General features: G+C 51.9%; 1 protein-coding gene across 2 annotated transcripts in view; it reads right to left on the bottom strand.

Annotated features, from left to right (window-relative positions):
- Positions 1–637: 637 nt before the first annotated feature.
- Positions 638–19,193, bottom strand: part of LOC111139524 (X-ray repair cross complementing 1) — a 22,738-nt gene continuing 4,182 nt past the window's right edge. Inside the window, exons 3-17 of one of the 2 annotated variants that reach the window (XM_022491812.1) lie at positions 13,213–13,323; positions 6,086–6,244; positions 5,136–5,210; positions 4,935–5,040; positions 4,599–4,708; positions 4,413–4,524; positions 3,897–4,152; positions 3,473–3,589; positions 3,190–3,283; positions 2,921–3,053; positions 2,537–2,591; positions 2,303–2,442; positions 1,310–1,400; positions 930–1,005; positions 638–825 (exon numbers count right to left, since the gene is read on the bottom strand). In XM_022491812.1, coding sequence (XP_022347520.1) covers positions 712–825; positions 930–1,005; positions 1,310–1,400; positions 2,303–2,442; positions 2,537–2,591; positions 2,921–3,053; positions 3,190–3,283; positions 3,473–3,589; positions 3,897–4,152; positions 4,413–4,524; positions 4,599–4,708; positions 4,935–5,040; positions 5,136–5,210; positions 6,086–6,244; positions 13,213–13,323 — 1,749 coding nt within the window. In that variant the 3' untranslated portion in view covers positions 638–711. The remainder of the gene's footprint in view (positions 826–929; positions 1,006–1,309; positions 1,401–2,302; positions 2,443–2,536; positions 2,592–2,920; positions 3,054–3,189; positions 3,284–3,472; positions 3,590–3,896; positions 4,153–4,412; positions 4,525–4,598; positions 4,709–4,934; positions 5,041–5,135; positions 5,211–6,085; positions 6,245–13,212; positions 13,324–19,193) is intronic. The other variant, XM_022491813.1, reaches the window with a different exon arrangement.

The following is a 19,193-nucleotide window of genomic DNA, read 5'->3' as shown; positions in this document are numbered from 1 at the left end:
CATCAGATAGCTACCCGGGTCCAGGGGCTACGGTGTCAGAAAACACAGCTCCAAGGACTATGTCCATCCTTCCAGACAGATCTTGCCCTAAACCCTCTTAAACAACTGACCCTGGGGAGCCAGGCTAGTTCCCACCTCCCGGCCTCTGCCCGCGCCACAGCCCTGGCCTAGAACTCCGTCCTAGCTTCTGCCTGATTCTCTACCACCCCATTCAGTTTCCAACTTAGCTGCGGTGGAGGCTGATGGTTCTACAGCCACTTTTGTGAAAGCCCTGGAGAAAGGGAGATATCCCTGGCCCAGGGAAGCTGAGCCAGACTTCAGGAGAGAAGCCCACCTCCCAAGATCCAGGCCTCCAGCCTGGGACCCACAGAGGGACAAACAAGACAGGAATGGGTTCAGAGGGCTAGAACCCCAGTTCCCTGCCACCTGGCACCACGGTAAGCGACCAGGGAGAAGTAACAGAGCTCCTTTCCTACCAAACCCCTGAGAGAGAGCTCCCAATTCTTCCCAGGACAGAGGTCTCAGGGCAGCCAAGATATCTGACCCTCAGAAGGGAAGCACAAACCAAACAGAGGACGGAAAGCTGGAAGCCTCGAGGAGGTTCAGGAGACTTCCGAGTAAGAGGAGCAGCTGCAGCAAACCAGGTCACCTTTATTAAGCTCGTGTGTGTGTGTGTGTGTGTGCGCGCGCGCACACATGCAAGCACATATTTCAGGCCTGGGGCACCACCCCATACAGCTGGTGTGGAAGCAACTTCTGCTTCTCGTTGCAACTGTAGATCCACCGGGGGCGGACAAACACCAAGGAGGGGTTGTCCATCAGGGCCTGCAAGGTGAAGCAGGGCGCATATGGGAACATGTGAGTGAGGAGAGGAGGGAGGTGACACAGGGCAGGTTGGGTGTCCCTTTCCCTGCCCCTCTGGAACCTACCTCCTCAAAACTGGGGTCCCACTCCTGTGCTGTGATCACAAACTGGACCCGGTCGCTCATGTAGTCCTCAAGCTCCCTGGCAGGACACGGAGAGAAGCGGAGAATCAGTGTCCCCAACCATTCTCCAAGGTACCTGCAGCAGGCCCCAATGGTGCTCCCCTGTGCCAGCCTTGCCACAGCCACAATGCCAAGGGCTCCCACCACTGCCACTTCGTTTAGAAGGGGGGCCGGGAGGAGTCTCGTTTTAGAGATGAGAATGAGAGGGAAAGCTACTCGTGCCCACCCTGCATGGTGTGCCCCTTCTCTGGCTCCCGCTAGCTTTTCCTCCCACAAGATAGCACCACCCCTCCCTACACCTGCCCCCACCCCTGCACACTGACCCGTTAAAGGCTGTGACATAGCGGCTGAGCTTCCGCCGCTCATCCCCAGGGAACTCTCCATACAGAAAGAAGTGTTTGCCCTGGAAGAAGTCTGCAGGGGAGAGGGTGGAGGAGCCGAGTGTGAGGCCCCCCGCGTTTTGAAGCCCCAGGCAGGAGCCGCAAAACACTCGGAGCAAGACAGAAGGAGGCTGATGCTGGGGAGGGGTGTTCACGCAATCCTGGCAGAGAGGTCCAGGACAAACGGTGCTTCACAGCCAGGCCCATCAGAACCTTTTTCCGGGAGCGGGGTGTTTTCCAGTAACTTCTCAGGCTCTGACCTTCAGGACGGCTCTTTTCTTTGTTCCATTTTAACATGGTTCTCCAAACCATGAAGTTTCAATGCCATTTTTAGAGCTTTGGAGGATCAAAGTGCTTTCCTGCCCATCACCCACAAGGAGTCGGATGGACACGGCCTCTTCCAATCACCACTCACCCTCCCCTCTGCTCAGACCCTGGCTGCCCAGCTTCTCCCTCTATGCTCTGCTGGCCAAGGCTCTGACCCCTGCCCCCATCCCACACCCCCTGCCTTCATGTTGGGGTGACAAACAGCAATGCCATCACCACCTAGGTGGCCACAGAGATCAGTGCCCACGCCATCAGTGCACCTGGGTGACCTCCCACTCTGAAGAAACCAAGCCTGCAGGGCAGGTGAGGGAGGTGCCGTTCGTACTGGAGTGGAAAGCCAAAGGGGGACATGCCCAGCACTGGGCTGTGATGGATGTGGTCACAGCAGAAAGTCAGGAGGGGGAGCAGAGAGGGAAGGCATGGGAGGATGGATGCCTGTTTCCCAAGGCAACAAGAAGTAAGCAGAGGCAGGGAGTACAGGGGAAGGAGGTGGGGAGACAAGTCATAAGTCATGGGGAGCAGCTGTGATCTGAGGGCTGGCTGGGGGGGTCACAGCTGAGAATTGAGAAAGAAAAATCCCACTTCAGGAGGCACGGAGGGAGTTCCTACCTGGGAGCTCGGGAACTGGCAGTTCGGGAGACTCTGGGGGACCCTCATTGTCTGTGTTCTCATCTGTGGATCCTGCATACGGGTCCTCGCCATTCTCCCCCTGGTCAGGGGGCTGCTTTTGCTCCCTCTGCTCGGCTACTCTGGGAGAGCCCACGGGGGTGGGGGAAGAGCATTCAGACCAGATCCCCCTCCACCCAAGCCTGGGGCCACCTCAAACCCCGAGCCCCACCTTACCTTCTCAGCTCATCCTCAGTATCCCCAGAATCTTCTGCCCCATTGCCCTGTTCTTCTGTGAGTGGGAGCTTAGTCAATGCAAAGCCACGTGCTTGGTAACCCTCCCTTCCAGTCTCCGGCCCAAGCACCGACACAGGCGTGCTAACCGCCGACCTCACCTGCCCTCCAGGTGCAGTTATCTGGGACCCCCACCCCACTTAGATGCAGGAATCTGGGTTTCCAGCCTTCTCCTCCCTCAGACCTGGGAGTCCAGGCCCCCAGACCCTCCTCCTCCCTCAGACCCAAGGATCCCAGCCCTCTCTTCCCTCAGACCCCGGAGTCCAGGACCGAAGACCTGAGACGCCAGCCCCTCCTCCCTCAGACCTAGGCCCCTCAGTCTCTGACCTGACTGCTCCCCATCAGTGTCGGTGTCTTCCTGGGGTCCTGGTGAGGCTGGTTTGGTCTCTTCTGGGGTTTTGGGTCTCTGAGGTGAGCTGGGTCCTGCTGCCTGAGGGGGCTTGGTTTTGGTCTGGGGGCGCTGCGGAGGGAGGGAGCAGCCTGCGTGTGAGAGTGTGTTCTTGCAGAAGCCAGGGCTGCAGAGTCTGGGGTGCCACGGCGGACCCAGGGCCCCCTGCACTGCACCCTCCCCCACATCAGGGCAGGAGGCATAGGACCTTCTGGGGAAGCTTGGGGGCTTCATCCCCGCTGCTGCTGCTGTGAGAGCCCCCTTCGTCCTCGCTGCTGGAGCTTGGCCCTGCCATGAGGTACCTAGGGCAGGAATATGGGCTCAGACAAAGAGCATATGGTGTCTTCCAGGGGAGATGGGGCGGGGGGCAGGTGCTCAGCAAGCCACAGCGACTGGCATTTACTAATCACTCAGGATGCCCTGGCCTCCAGCTCTGGACGGACCCCACTGAAGCCGTCGGTCAGTGCAGTCGGCCGCAACAGAGACCTCACCTTCGGGAAGGCAGTCGCCGCCGCATCCGGTGACAGTCCAGCACCCACTCTTTCCGCACGATGCGGCCTCCGAGGCCTAGGACCTGGCTGTACTTGGGGGTGTTGGCAAAGGCGCAGCTGGTGGGGAAGCAGAGGGGAGGGTGTGGTCAGTCAGGTGTGGTCTGAGCAGGGAAAGGGAGAGAGAGACAGGACAGGGGAAGAAGGAGAAGTCAGAGACAGAGAAAGAGACAGATCAGAGAGAAACAGAAAAAGACATTAGGAGACCAAGGGAAAGATGTAGGAATCAGAAAAAGAGGCAGAGGAAACAGAGAACTGAAGAGACAGCCAGATGAGTAGACAGGGAGAAAGAGAAATGAAGACGGAGGAGTCAGAAGGAGATGGGGAAGCGGCGGGGGGCAAGGTGGGGAGGAGGGCACAGGCCTACATAAGGTGGGTGCTGTCTGGAGTCCAGTCCGGCCGATACTTGGCCCCCAGCTCTAGAGCCTTGTCCCGGAGCTCCGAGCGGAAGGGGTTCTGGAAGCCACTCAGCACCACCACCACACCCTGAAGTATCTTCCCCAGCTCCTGCGGGCCAGCTCGGGGTCCTCTGGGCTCGGTGCCTTCTCGGGACTTTCCTGGCACGGTGCCTCGTGCTGGGGCAAGGAGTGGGGTGGTGGCCGGGGTGCGGGTGGGAGCTGGCACTGGGGAGGCCAAAGAGTGGATTCAGTTAGTACTGCTGGGACTAAGCCCAGTCCCTCCTCCCCCAGACCCAGGGGTCCTGCCCCCAGCCCCCTCCTCGCTCAGACCCAGGGGTCCTAGCCTCAGCCCCTCCTCCCTGAGACCCAGAAGTCAGGCCCTCCGGCCCCTCCTCCCTCAGACCCGAGGGTCCAGGCCCCCAACCCCTCCTCTCCGAGGACAGAAGAGCACAGGCCCCTTTGAGAACAAGGAAGCCAGTGCTCACATTTGGGTCTCTTGACAGCAGGTGGTGAGGGCTGGGCTGATGGTTTGCTGGGTGTCTTCCTTTCTTCTTGGTTCAAATCCAACTTTCTCTTCCCTTTGGGGGACTCCTGAGGCTGAGAGGTTGGGATGACCTGAGCCTCTAGCCTCTCTCTGCCCTCTCCACCCCACAAGGGTCTAACAGTCTCACCTTGGAGGTGCCGCCTACTGCCCTGGAGACGGGAGAGGCCGAAGAGGCGGCACTAGAGGCCTGCAGGGTGGCAGCTGCGTAGCTGGGTCCTGCCGGGTCACTGGCTGTGGCTACCGAGGGAGAACATGGAGCTGGGGTGAGAGGGCTGGGCCCTGAGACCCTTCCACTTTTACCCAGGGGACAGAGTGTTGTTCCCAAAGCCCAGTAGTGATACAGGAGTCCAGGCCCCCAGCCACCTCCTCCCTCTGATTCAGGAGTCCCTAGGCTCCTTCTCCCTCAGACCCACGCCCAGGTTCCAACACTGGGCTCACTGAGGACTCAAGCTTCCACACCCACCTGGGGGCGTCTTATTGATCCGGCTGAAGAAGAGGGCACCGGGTCTCAGGGAGTTGGCACCCTCATCCTCCTCCTTCACGCGGAACTGGCCAAGCTTGGTCACCTTCTAAGGTCTCACAAGGTCAGCACAGTGAGGGGCTGTTGGCAGGCAGGGGTGAAGCAGTAGGGAGAAGGCGCTGGGGGGTGGTGAGCAGAGCTTACCTGGGGTGAGGCCTCTGCCTCCTCTTTGTCTGGGGGGCTGTGAAACCGTATAAAACTCAGGCCATAGGGGGAGTCCTGGGAACAAAGGGCGGGTGTTAGGAAGTCTGGCCAAAGACAGAGGCCTGGCCCCAAACCCCTTTCACTTGGAGAGACCCTTTATGGCTCTTTGCCTCTTGTGGACAAACATGTCTAGGGAGGTGCCCAGGGGACAATGAGGACGATAATAACATCAAGCTGCTAGTGAGCCCTAACTCTGGGCCGGGCTTGGCTGTAAGCCCTACGTGCACCAGCTCCGTCAGCCACGTGGCCAGCAGCAGAGGCTGCTGATGGTCTGAGCGAATCCTCTCTTGCACGCCCGAATTCCTAACCACAGAAGGGGAGGGAGCACTGAGTGCCACGTCTGGGACACAGAAATGCTCTCCAGGCTCTTTTCCAGTCTTCCGGCTGGACGCAGAGCCCAGGTCCCCGGATGACTGGCCAAACAGCCCCCAAGACAGGACCCCGAGAAGAAGTCTACTTCCACAGTGTGGTATCATGACATACTCGAGTCTTGCTATTACCACAGCTTAGCATCCCTACCTCACGGCAACCCTACGAGGAGCAGGAAACTGAGGCCAGAAAGGTTAAGTCACTTGCCCAAGGTCACACAGCTAAGAAGTGGTGGACCCAGGCGTCTGACTCCAGATCCCATGATGGTAACTGTCAGACTGCTCCTCTGCCAAGTCAGCTGCCCCCTTCTCCCATTCCCCTGAGAGCCTGCATGCACCCTTCCCAGATATCCTCTAGGGAATCACCTGTGGGAAAGATCACAAACCCGCTTCAGTGACCTCTGGGAACCAGCCTCCTCCTGATCCCCAGGGGAGACCGGCTGCCCCGTCCTCCCAGCCCTCTGGGACTCCATGCTGGCCCCGGACCGAGGACCCTGCGCCCCCAGCTCCCGCCCCAGGTACCTTGCTGTAAGGCTGGCTGCAAACGATTTTGACGCGGTCCCAGCGCTTCTCCGCTGCTGCCCGGACCAACTTGTCCGGCCCGAAAATGCGAACACGGTTGGGGTTTGAGCCACTGCGGCTCTCAGAAGGGGACATGAAAGACGAGGTGACCAGCAGGACCTGGGGAAGGAACACCGAAGGAGAACCAGGACTGGCTGACATCAATGACGCCTCCCAGGGGCTGGGAAGAAAGCAGGGGCCTGGGCAGGGTCCAGAGAGTCGCCAGATCTGGCCTGCGCCTCCACATGCCTCAAAACCTCTCTTCTCCCTTGCTTCTGGGCTGCCGGTCAGTTCCCCCCTGACACAGGCCCCGGGGATCCCTCTACGTCCAGGTCTCCATGAACCACAGCCCAGTTCTTCCACAGGCTCTTCTCTCACTGGCCACAGAGCCCACTCCACGGACCTTCCCAGCAGAGAATAATCATAATGGCTGGTACAATGCTCAAACACCTTTTGGAAACGCACGGCTGAGTTCACGGAAAGCAGAGCAAGTACGAGGGAGACCAGGCCCGGGAGAACGGAATCCAGGGGGCCAGGAGAGCTGCACCAGCTCTAAGTGGTTCTCCTGGGGCTCAGCACTGGGACGCTGGGCAGAAACATGGCTCCTGTCCAGCCGCTCCTTCTGGAGGGCCCTGCCAGTAGGGGGAGCCACAGAGAGGTCGAGAAGCGAAAGGAGGGAGGAGAGATGTGCTTCTGTGCTCTGGCTTCTGGCCGCCCCTGAAAGCATCACCCCTGGTACGCTTCCGCTTTGGCAGCAGCCCTCCCCAGGGCCGCAGGGGGATCTGGTTTCAGCATTTTAACATCTGTGGAGCTGGTATCATCCGGACCCTCTCAGGGATTCCAGCGGGTCTGCGTTTCAGCTCTGTGGAACCCCACTTCCGAGCTTCTAAACGTTGAGGTTTCAGGAATTCCAACCATGTCCTTTTGCTCCCCCCACCCAAGGGGTGGCAGCTGCTCCCCGCATTACTTCTACACGGCACCTGAGTCTTCTTGCCTCCTGGGTTCAATATATAGTTGCTAATTCGTTATGTTAAATTCTCTGTTACGATAACTGGTGTGGTTTCAGTTTCTTGGCAGGACCCTGACCCACAGGGCAGGTGGCACTGAGGTTAGTGTTTGCCTGGGTGCTGACTCTGGGTACCAGAGAATGTAATTTTAATGGATGGCGGGGGCTGGGGGTGGTTGGGAACAGAAGATAAAGCCTGGGCTCTGGTTGAGGAAGAACAGTAGCTACTCATGGACCATCACCCAACTCCAACAGAGCTGAGCCTCCTCAAAGGGCAACACTCTCCGTGAGTAAATTAGGGGAAAATGCCTTGTGGAGTGAGTCGGTGGGAGGCCTTTGCTCTGGAGAACAACAGAGATCTGGAAGAATCCTAAGCACAAGTCTGTACTCTCAAGGATTTGGAGCAAAAAATTCATATGAGCTATCTGCACGGAAAAACCCAAGCTGAAGACTTTAAGTGGTCCTGATGTGCGAAACAAAGGCAAAAAAAAAAAATTCTTAAATTTCCTTACCACCTACAGCCAGCCCGCTGACAAGTCCTTGAGACAGGAAGAGTGACATTCCTCTAGGAACTCAGCTGCCTCAATGCTAATACTTTGTTAAGGACAAAAGGCCATCTCAGCCTGACCCCCAGGATCCTCTAAGTGTACTTTTAAAAAGATTATTTATTTATTTATTTGACAGAGAGAGAGATCACAAGTAGGCAGAGAGGCAGGCAGAGAGAGAGGAAGGGAAGCAGGCTCCCCGCTGAGCAGAGAGCCCGATGCAGGGCTCAATCCCAGGACCCCGAGATCATGACCTGAGCTGAAGGCAGAGGCTTTAACCCATTGAGCCACCCAGGTGCCCCTCTCTAAGTGTACTTTAACAAATAATAACTCCTTTGGAAACATCCTTTATCTCTGTCCCCCGAGATATATGTTGGTAGTCATCCGCCAAGCTTATGACTCACTGATATATATCTGAAGAGTCACAGGACTGAGTTTTTACTAAAATAAATGACCTTTTTCTTAACAATAGCTAGCCCCCTCAGGATCCTGGAAACCTTGTTTCCAAAATACCTGGGAGGTTTACACTATCCCTAAGCCCTTTCCAACTTGAAAGTATATAATGGGCCATTCCTCATGACCCCAGTGCAGCTCTTTCTGTCCCCTGGGTCCTGTCCCCGTGCTTTAATAAAACCAGCTTTTTGCACCAAAGACGTCTCTAGAATTCTTTCTTGGCTTGGCCATCGGCTTCAAACCCTAACATCTTTCCTCCAGCAGACCTGTGTACACAAGATCACCCACGCGGTGGCAGATCCTCTTTGGAGGAATGTACTTCATACCAGGTCCTCAGACATTCCCCACAGACACATTCCCAAAGATCAGAGGTACACACGTACACACGTACACACACACACGTACACACACACGCGCGCGCACACACACACACACACACACACACACACACACACACACTGTAAGGCATATGGAAACAAGCAGCAGAAACCACAAACTGCAGACTCGGACTCACAAAGGCTGCATCCATTTAAATTATCAAACACAATACAAAAGTACATTTAATAGTTTAAAGAAATAAATGGAGATCCTGACAGTATGATGAGGGGACAAGGAGAATTAAACGGACAAGGCAGCTCTGAAAAAGAGTGGAAGGCCTATGTGCCCAATACTGAAGGATAAGCCATGCCTGGTCCAAGCAGTGCAATTCTCTCTGCCAGTGGCTGGTCGGGGTTGGGCACATGACCCAGTTGGCCAATGTGATATTAAAAAGAAGGCTTCTGGTTCTTCTTATTTATTTATTAAGTAAGTAAGAGAATGTCTCTCTTTTTAGGAAATATCCGCTGTAGTGTACAGGGATAATGTGGAATCATGTTTGCAACTTACTATCAGTTCACTGAAAAATATGTACCCATGTGTTAACATCTGGGGAATCTGAGTGAAGATTATCAGGGAATCCTTTGTACTACTTTTCTGTAAGTCTGGAATAAATAAAGTTATTGACAAACTGGTTTTATGATTTACATGGAAATAAATGCTAAGGAGCTAGAATAGTCAAGAGACTACTGAAGACCAAGATGGAAGCCCAACACAATCTGATTTCAGTATTTACTATTAGGACAGTGTGGTATTGGCACAAAGATAAACGTACATATCAATGAAACAGAACAGAGAGTACAGAAATCAACCTACACATATATGTCCATCACTTTGCAATAGAAGAACCAAAACGGTTCAGTGGAAAAAGGATAATCATTTTTTAAAGATTTTATTTTTTAAGTAATCTCTGTACCCAATGTGGGGCTCAAATCTACAACCCTGAGATCAAGAGTTGCATGCTCTACCGACTCAGCCAGCCAGGCACCCCAGGAAAATCTTTTTTTTTTTTAATATTTTATTTATTTATTTGACAGACAGAGATCACAAGTAGGCAGAGAGGCAGGCAGAGAGAGAGGAGGAAGCAGGCTCCCCACTGAGCAGAGAGCCCGACGTGGGGCTTGATCCCAGGACCCTGGGACCATGACCCGAGACGAAGGCAGAGGCTTTAACCCACTGAGCCACCCCGGCGCCCCAGGAAAATCTTTTTTTTTAAGAGTATTTTCAACAAACATTTAAAAAAAAAAAAAAAAAAGGACCTTGTCCTCTACTTCACACAATATCCAAAAATTCATTTGAAATGGACCAGAGATGTAAAATCTAAAATTATAAAATTTTAGATATAATTATAAAATTAAGATAAAAAATCTAAAATTATAAAGCTTCTAGAAGAAAACACAGAAGATGACAGTAGGAAGAATCATGGCACCCCACAGAGGTCCATGTGCTACTCCCTAGTACCTGTGAACATAGCAAAAGGGACTTGGCAGATGTGATTAAGTATTTTTTTTTTAAGATTATTTATTTATTTATTTGACAGAGATCACAAGTAGGCAGAGAGGCAGGCAGAGAGAGAGGAAGAAGCGGCTCCCCGCTGAGCAGAGAGCCCGACGTGGGGCTCAATCCCAGGACCCTGGGATCATGACCTGAGCAGAAGGCAGAGGCTTTAACCCACTGAGCCACCCAGGCACCCCTGTGATTAAGTATCTTGAGGTGGGGAGATAAGCCTGGGTTATCCAGGTGGGCCCAGTGTCATCACAAGGGTCTTTATAAGGAAGAGCGACACAGGAGAGCCAGAGAAGTGAGGACGGAAGCAGATGTTAGAGTATTGTCATCAGTGCCTTTGAAGACGGAGGGGGCCACAGGCCAAGAAATGCAGGCAGCCTCTAGAAGTTGCGGTAGGTAAGGAAATGGATCCTCCCCTAGGACCTCCAGAAGAAACCCAGCCCTGCCAACACTAAGATTTTAGCCCACTGAAACAGAACTGTAAGAAAGTAAGTTTGTGTTACAGCTTTAAGCCACTCAGTTTGTGTCATTTGTTAGAGCAGCAGTAAGAAATTAATACAGAGGGAGCCTGGGTGGCTTAGTTGGTTGAGCAGCTGCCTTCGGCTCAGGTCATGATCCCAGCGTCCTGGGATCGAGTCCCACATCGGGCTCCTTGTTCTGTGGGGAGCCTGCTTCTCCCTCTGCCTCTGCCTGCCACTCTGTCTGCCTGCGCTCGCTCTCTCTCTCTCTTTCTGACAAATAAATAAATAAAAATCTTAAAAAAAAAAAAAAGAAATTAATACAGAGAGTATCATGACTTTGGGACAGACAAATATTCCTTACAGAACCCAAAAGGCACTTAGCAGTAAGAAAGAAAAGAAAAGAGGAGAAACATAGAAAGAGGGAGAGAAGAAGGGAGGGAGGAAGGAAGAAAGAGAAAAAGAAACTTAAAAAAAAGAAAAGCACCTTGATTGGACTTCATCAGCTCAATCAAAAGGCACTGTTAAGGAGCGCCTAGGTGGCTCAGTGGGTTAAGCCGCTGCCTTCGGCTCAGGTCATGACCTCAGGGTCCTGGGATCGAGCCCCACGTCGGGCTCTCTGCTCAGCAGGGAGCCTGCTTCCTCCTCTCTCTCTCTCTGCCTGCCTCTCTGCCAGCTTGTGATCTCTCTCTGTCAGATAAATAAATAAAATCTTAAAAAAAAAAAAAAAAGGCACTGTTAAGATAATGGAAAGGTCAGTACACAGACCACAATGAGCACTGAGTGAGGCACAAGAGTGTTGAATCATTACATTGCACACTTTAAACTACTATAACACTGTATGGTAATTATGCTTTAATTAAAAAATTTTTAAAGATAATGAAAAGGCAAGTCACAGACTGGGGGAAAAATCTGCAACACATGTATCTGAAAAAAAAAAAAAAAAGAAAGAAAGAAAAAAATAAACAAGCCCATGATTAACATCCAGGACAAAACAAACAAACAAACAAACAAAACAATAAAAAACAAGCAAAAGACCTGAATAGACACTTCATAAAGTAAGATAGGCTACTAAGTACATGAAAGGTTACACGATGTCATTACTTGTCAGGAGAATGCAACTTAAAGCCATGATAAAATACCACCATGTGCGATCTGAATGGCTGAAATTTAAGAAATTAACGATTGGCAACATCACGGACAGGTAAGGATACGGAACAACTAGAACTCTCAGTTTCCACTGAGGGGAACGTAAAATGGTACAACCACTTTGGAAACTGTCAAGTCCAGTAAGGTTAAGACATCCATTTACCCTAGGAGAACGTAATTGCACTCGTAGATATTCACCCAGAAGAGATCTCCATGCAGAGGCTTGTACAAAAATGTTCACAGCAGCTTGTGCCCACCCACAAGAGAATGGAGAAACAAACTGTGGTCTCAGCAATATGGAAGAATCTCGAAAATCAGGATATGGTGAAAAAAGCCAGCCATAAAAAAAGAGCAAATTCCATTTATATGAAATTCTACCACCGACAAAACTAGTCTGTAGTGACAGAAGAGACCAGAGGCTGCCTGAGCTGGCAAAGGTGGGGGGATGGGGCGTGACTGCAAAGGGGTGCGAGTGACCTCCCCAGGATGCTAGTAATGCTCCGTGTCTTAACTTGGGGGCCGGTTACACTGGTGCATACAGTTGTCAGAACTCCTTGACCTGTACACTAAGATCTGCACATTTTATTGTACGCAAAATATACTTCAACTAAAAACAATTTCTCACTGCAAGGAAAAAACTCATCTCGTAGAAAACTGGTTTACTGTTTACTTAAATTGTAAACTTGCTTTTCAAGTAGGTTTATTTCTACCCCAAGACATTTTGTGGATTAACAGCTGGCTAGCTATGGTCTCACCAACACAGCTCTAATGAATTCAACCAGTAGGGAAAAGATCATACCAACTTTTAAAATATTTGTAACAGAGCAGGGCACCTGGATGGTTCAGGCAGTTAAGTGGCGACTTCTGATTCTGGCTTGGGTCATAGTTTCAGGGTCCTGGGCCAGAGCCCCATGTCGGGCTCCAAGCTAAGCGGGGAGTCTGCTGGAGATTCTTTACCTCTCCCTCTGCCCCCAGCTCTTCACACTGACACATTCTTTCTCCCAAATAAATAAAATAAAATAAAGGCATCTGGGTGGCTCAGTCAGTTCAGCATCTGCCTTCAACTCAGGTCATGATCCGGGGTCCTGGGATCGAGCCCATGCCAGGCTCCCTGCTCAGCGGGAAGTTTGCTTCTCCCTCTCCAGACTCTGTCCTCCCCCGCTCCACACTTGATTTCTCTCTCTCTCAAATATATAAAAACTTTAAAAAATAAAAATATCTGTAATAGAGCAAAAAGCATCCCTTCTTGTAAACATTTGTCCCATATGAAGTGACTAACAGAGGCATCCCAATCAATGCGGAATCTCAACTTGCCAGGACATCTGTGAGAACCTCGGGGACCAGAGAAAAGCGGTTTTGCTCTCAAGCAGCGGTGTCCCTTAGACCAGACAAGTATGTCTAGTTATGCCCCCGCCCCCGATGCAAATGTGGGTCTCTACCCTGGTGTGCAGTTTTTCACCTGTGCCTCCTCCTCTAGAGGGCAGAGGGCAGTGTGACTCATCTCTACACCAGCCAGGCACCTACCCCAGGGGGAAGGGGGTGATGGGGCACCTGGGGCAGGGATCAGCACGGGGCCCATCTTAAAGCCCTGCTTACCTCGTAGTCTTGCTCCCCAGTGCCTCCGGCTGAGCTCCCCACCAGCACCTCCACGAAGGCCGAGCCGTCATTGCCGATGTCCACGCTGTGTATCTGTTCCTCCTTCTCCAACTGCGGGAGGGGGAGAGCCACTGTCAGTGCTTGCGCTGCCCCTGGCCTCACTGTGGAACCTCGGGAGAGGGATGACCCCCCATCTGGGCCGCCACATCTCCTTGTAATGTCAGCTCAGTGACTGTGGGTGCCAGGGTGAGGGGTGTCACCATGTCCCTCGCATGTAGCACAGGGCATGGCCCAGAGTAGGAGCTCAGAAAATTTTCTCTGGATGAATGCATAAGCCCCCATGCTTGCCTCCCCAACGCCTCCAGACTCTGCCAGATCTGTGTGGAACCCGCACCTTAGAGCTCTCCTTGACACCACCTGCCAGACTTCCGACTTCATTCAAATAACCATGCATACAAATGGCACATCTGTCCCGTCCCCCTGGTCACATAGGACTCTGAGGAAGCTCCCTCAGGGTACGGGCCTGGTGTAGTTTTGCTCACCAAGGATTCCTGGGTTTGAATCCCAGCTCTGCCATACACTGCCGAAATGGCCATTTCAGCCAATCTCTTGGAGCCTCGGTATCCTCATCTGTAAAATGGGGAAAATCCCCAACTCCAGGAGTACACGCGCGAATACCAGGCCACACTGCACCGCATGTAGGAGGCACCGTGCCCGGCCGGTCAGGAGGCACTGTCAGTCAATCCTCCATAATTACTTTTTTTTTTTTTTTTTAAGATTTTACTTATTTGAGATAGAACGAGAGAGAGAGAGAGTGCACAAGCATGGGGAGCAGCAGGCAGAGAGAGAAACAGACTCCCTGCCAAGCAGGGAGCCTGATGCGGGGCTCGAACCCAGGACACTGGGATCATGACCTGGCTGAAGGCATAAGCTTAACCCCCTGAGCCACTCAGTGCCCTGTAATTACTTTTTTTTTTTAAGATTTTATTTATTTATTTGACAGAGATCACAAGTAGGCAGAGAGGCAGGCAGAGAGAGAGGTGGAGGCAGGCTCCCCGCTGAGTAGAGAGCCCAATGCGGGGCTCGATCCCAGGACCCTGGGATCATGACCTGAGCCGAAGGCAGATGATTTAACCCACTGAGCCACCCATGCGCCCCACTGTAATTACTTTCTGAAGGAAGAAAAGAGTAATCTATGTGGAGGAAGGCTCCCCACCAAGGCTCTGCCATTCCTGTCTTGACAGTTAAAGGCACAGAAAGCCATGTGAGGGTGGAAGGCAGTTAGGAACGGCTGACCCAATCTACTCTCCAGTTTCAGGCTCTTCTCTTTGGCTTCTAGAATCACAAGCCATCATAGCTCTCAAAGGCACCTAGTCCACAGCCCCAGGAGCATCCGACGCTCCAGATGGCCCTATCACCTGCCATCGAGAGGTCGCCCAGACTTTGCCTACCCGCCGCCACAAACAGGAACATCCCTACAAGGGAGGAAGGAGCCTGGACTTCGGGGGAGGCGAGCCTGGGTTCAAATCCAACCCTGCCATTTCCAAGCTGTGCAAGCCTGGGGGCCACGCAACCTCTCTGAGCGATGGTTTCCTTTTGTGTGGAACAGGCGGGCTGTCATAATAACCCTCCTCCTGAGATGACCTGAGATGACTCACAAAAATAACACTGCAGGAGCACTTGCAGCAAACACTGAGGCGCTCAAGTTGCAGCAGACACGTAATCCGTGCATCTCCTCTCCTCCCAACCGCTCTGCCAGGCGGGGGCTATTATTACCGCCACTTAACACACAAGCGACCGGAGACAGGAAGCGGTTATGTGGCTTCCCCACGGTCACACAGCTGGTGAGTGGCAGAGCGGGGCCTGGAGCTCAGGAAGGCTGGTTGGGGTCCACATGCAATCCTCTGCCACATCACAGGTACGCTGGGGAAAGAGGCGGTGCTGAGGGAACGGGCTCCCCCTGCCTTCACAGCTCTGAACCCTGGGACGGTGTGCGGTGCTGTCTATATACACAGGTCCTAGTCTGACTACTCAGCCTCCTGCCACACTCGATGGCTCTCCTCCAGCCGTGCTGGCCTTCCTTCCATCCCAAGAACAGAATGGCTCCTTTCTACCACAGGGCCTTTGCACTTGCCATTCCCCCTGCCTAAACCACTTTTCTTTTTCTTCAGTTATCACCACTTAATATTATGTAACAATGCTTTTTGTTTGCATTTGTCTAGCATCTGTTTCCCCCACCAGACTTTTAAGCTCCATGAGGGCAAAGACAATATCTAAGTCATTTCCCACTGTGTCCTGAACACTGAACAGTGTATGGTCTGTGTAATCCTAGAGCAAAGAGTTTCACCTTACCCCTTGTGCCTCAGTTTCCTAACCTGTAAAATGGGCACAGTGACAACTTCTAACAGCGAGAGTCATTGTGAAGATTCAAATGACGGCTACGTGTGAAGCCCCTTGAATAGTGCCTGCCACAGACCAAATGCTCCATAAGTATCAGCTGACACTGTTCCCACAGAAAGCCTTTCATATGTTCTTGATGGACAGATGGAAACCAGAGAGATGGAAAAAACCTGGCAACCATTTGCTGAAGGAACAAATGCCCCCTGAGTTGTAAATTGGGCTCTACTCTTCCTGACCAAGTGGCTTTGGTGAGGTAGTTTCCTTAAGGTCCGCATTTGTCACAAAGGAATCATCATGACCAACACTTTCAGATTCTCACTGTGTGCCGGGGCCCTGGTGTCCTTGTCTCCTACTGCTGCTGGAACAGATGACCACAAGCTCACTGGCTAAAAACAGTACCTCTTACAGATCTGGAGGTCAGAAGCCTGAAATTTGGTCTCACAGGGCTTCAATCCAGGCGTCAATGGGGCTGCATTCCTTCTGGAGGTTCTAGGGGAGAATCTGTTTCTGCGCCTTATTTCCAGCTTCTAGAAGCCACATGCATTCCTCATCTTGTGATCCCCTCCTCCGCCTCCAAAGCCAGCAAGGGCATCACTCCAGCCTCTGTTTCCCTCTTCATGTCTCCTTCTCTGGTTCTCCTGCCTCCCTCTTTCCCTTATAAGGACCCCTGTGAGGACGCTGGGTCTCCTCTTCCTCCTCCTCCTCCAAATAACCCAAGCTAATCTCACTATCTCAAGATCCTTAACTTCATCATGTCCATAGCGTCCTCTCTGCCCAGGTTCTAGGGATCAGGATGTGGACATCTTTTAGAGGCCATGACTCTTATCTATCATGACTGGCTGAGCTCTTTGTGGGCTGGGCATCGCTGAATCCTCACCACTCAACTACCTTAGAAGGAAGGGTCTGTTACCTCTCCCGGTGTTACAGATGGGCGAACAGGCTCAGACAGGTTAAAGAAATAGTTCACATGTCACACACGGCTAACGATGGAGAAAAATTTGACCCAGCAGCTGGCTGCCTACAGCCTACACTCTTTCTCAACTCTCCTATTTCAACCCTCGAGGTAAAAAAGCCACTATCTTGAGGCGCCTGGGGGGCTCAGCCGTTAAGAGGCTGCCTCCAGCTCAGGTCATGATCCCAGAGTCCTGGGATCAAGCCCCGCATCGGGCTCCCTGCTCGGCGGGAAGCCTGCTTCTCTCTCTCCCACTCCCCCTGCTTGTGTTCCCTCTCTTGCTGTGTCTCTCTCTGTCAAATAAATAAATAAAATCTTAAAATTTAAAAAAAAGCCACTATCTTTACCTCTCTTCCGTGACAAAGCACAAGGCTCAATATGTATTTTGAGTGAATGATTTTTTTCTGCATACATACTTCTACTTTGAACACGCCCACATACTGCCTTGTATTTCCTCTTTGTGGTAAAGAATTTCCAACTACTCTGTTCCCACACGGAGACAACCCAAACGTCCATCAGTTTATGAGCGGACATACATCATATGGTGTATCCACTGATGGAACAGAAAAGGCTGACACACGGGACAACACGTAGGAACCATGAGCGTGTGCTTGGTGAGAGAAACCAGACACAAGGGTCATAGTGTATGATCCAGTTTACGTGAAAGGTCCAGAAGGGACAAATCTATAGAGACAGAAAGTGGATCAGAGGTTGCCAGGGGCAGCTTGGGGAGCAGGGGAATAAGGAGAGGCTGTTGAATGGTGATGGGGTTTCTTGGGGCGATGAAAATGTTCTCGACTAGCGGCCGTTGATAGCTGAAAGCTGTCAAGATGCCAAAACCCACTGAACTGTATGCTTTATATGGTTGAGATGGTGAATTTCATGTTATGTCAATTTTATCTTGAAAAAAATGTGGGGCAACTGGCCTCAGTTGGTTAAGCACCTGACTACTGATCTCAGCTCAGGTCTTTATCTTAGGGTTGTGAGCTCAAGCCCCACACTGGGCTACACACCAACTTTAAAAAAAAAAAAATGAGTGTTGTGTTTGTGGTTAGGAGATGGGCTCAAGCATGAAATGCCAGTCATCCGTGGCCAGGTTCACGTGCACCATTCTCAGGAAGGCATAACTCACGACAGGAAAACAAATGGGGCTGGGAAGGCTCACAAAGTTCCCAAGAGACACTGTGTTAAAAAACTGTTCCATGTCCAGGAAAGGCAGGGTTATGCTCCATTTAAAGGAATCATTTCTTTTTTTTTTTTTTTTTTTAAGTTTTATTTATTTATTTATTTATTTGAGAGAGAGAGAGAGAGAGAGAGAGAGACAGTGAGAGAGAGCATGAGCGAGGAGGTCAGAGGGAGAAGCAGACTCCCCGTGGAGCCGGGAGCCCGATGCGGGACCCGATCCCAGTACTCCAGGATCATGACCCGAGCTGAAGGCAGTCGCCTAACCAACTGAGCCACCCAGGCACCCCATTTAAAGGAATCAGATAGAACTTTACCCAGTGCCAGTCGATCTCCAAGATCTATTGTTATTTGAAAGAAAGTGGGGGACGGGGGGGAGGAGGAGAACGGTACATATACAATGTACTTGGTGGAAGAGGCGGACAAACTGTTCATGGGGGCTCAGCGACCCCGGAGGACCAGGTGAGAAACTGCCAACAGTGGCTACCTATGGAGGAAGCGGGAGGGGGTGGGAGCAAGCAGGGAGAGGGGGTGTAAACCCTTTTGTGCCTTTTAAATTTTGTACCATATACATATAATACTCATTCAAAAAGTTAATAAAACTGGGGCATCTGTGTGGCTCAGTTAGTTAAGCCTCTGCCTTGGGCTCAGATCATGATCCCCAGGTCCTGGGATTGAGACCCTTATAGGGTTCCCTGCTCAGTGGGGGGTCTGCTTCTCCCTCTCCTTCTGCCCCTCCCCCCTGCTCCTTCTCTCTCTCTCTCTCTCTCTCATATAAATAAATAAATAAAATCTTTAAAAAAAAGTTACTAAAACTGCAGTGGTGTTCTCCAGCTATTGAGTACTATACGGAAATGAGAACAAGCCATCCACAGCTACACCCACCAACAGGATCGAAATAACAAACACGCTGAGTGACAGCAGCCACAGACGTCTATACCGTGTGCTTCCATCTACACAAAATTCAAAACGAGGCAAAATGAACCTGTGCTACTAAAAATCAGGATGGAGGGCGCCTGGGTGGCTCAGTGGGTTAAAGCCTCTGCCTTCGGCTCAGGTCATGATCTCAGGGTCCTGGGATGGAGCCCCGCATCGGGCTCTCTGCTCAGCGGGGAGCCTGCTTCCCTTCCTCTCTGCCTGCTTCTCTGCCTGCTTGTGATCTCTGTCAAATAAATAGATAAAATCTTAAAAAATAAAAATAAAAATAAAAATCAGGATGGTGGTTACCCTGTGGGGGGCAGTGACAGGAAGGAGCGAGGGGGGTCTGGGGGCCTGGGCCCCTCCTGTGACTCGGGGGTGGGTGGGGAGTACGAAGGCTGCAGTCCGGGAGGATTCGCTGAACCGTGCCCTTCGCGGTACACCTGTTACACATTAAAGAAGCAAAGAACAGGGGCGCCTGGGTGGCTCAGTGGGTTAAGCCGCTGCCTTCGGCTCAGGTCATGATCTC

This window comes from Enhydra lutris, unplaced genomic scaffold (assembly GCF_002288905.1).
Source record: "Enhydra lutris kenyoni isolate GAN:26980312 unplaced genomic scaffold, ASM228890v2 scaffoldscaffold110, whole genome shotgun sequence".
In the NCBI taxonomy this organism is placed as follows: domain Eukaryota; kingdom Metazoa; phylum Chordata; class Mammalia; order Carnivora; family Mustelidae; genus Enhydra; species Enhydra lutris.
Note: the sequence above shows the minus strand (reverse complement) of the source record. Positions and strands in the feature narration are given on the sequence as shown.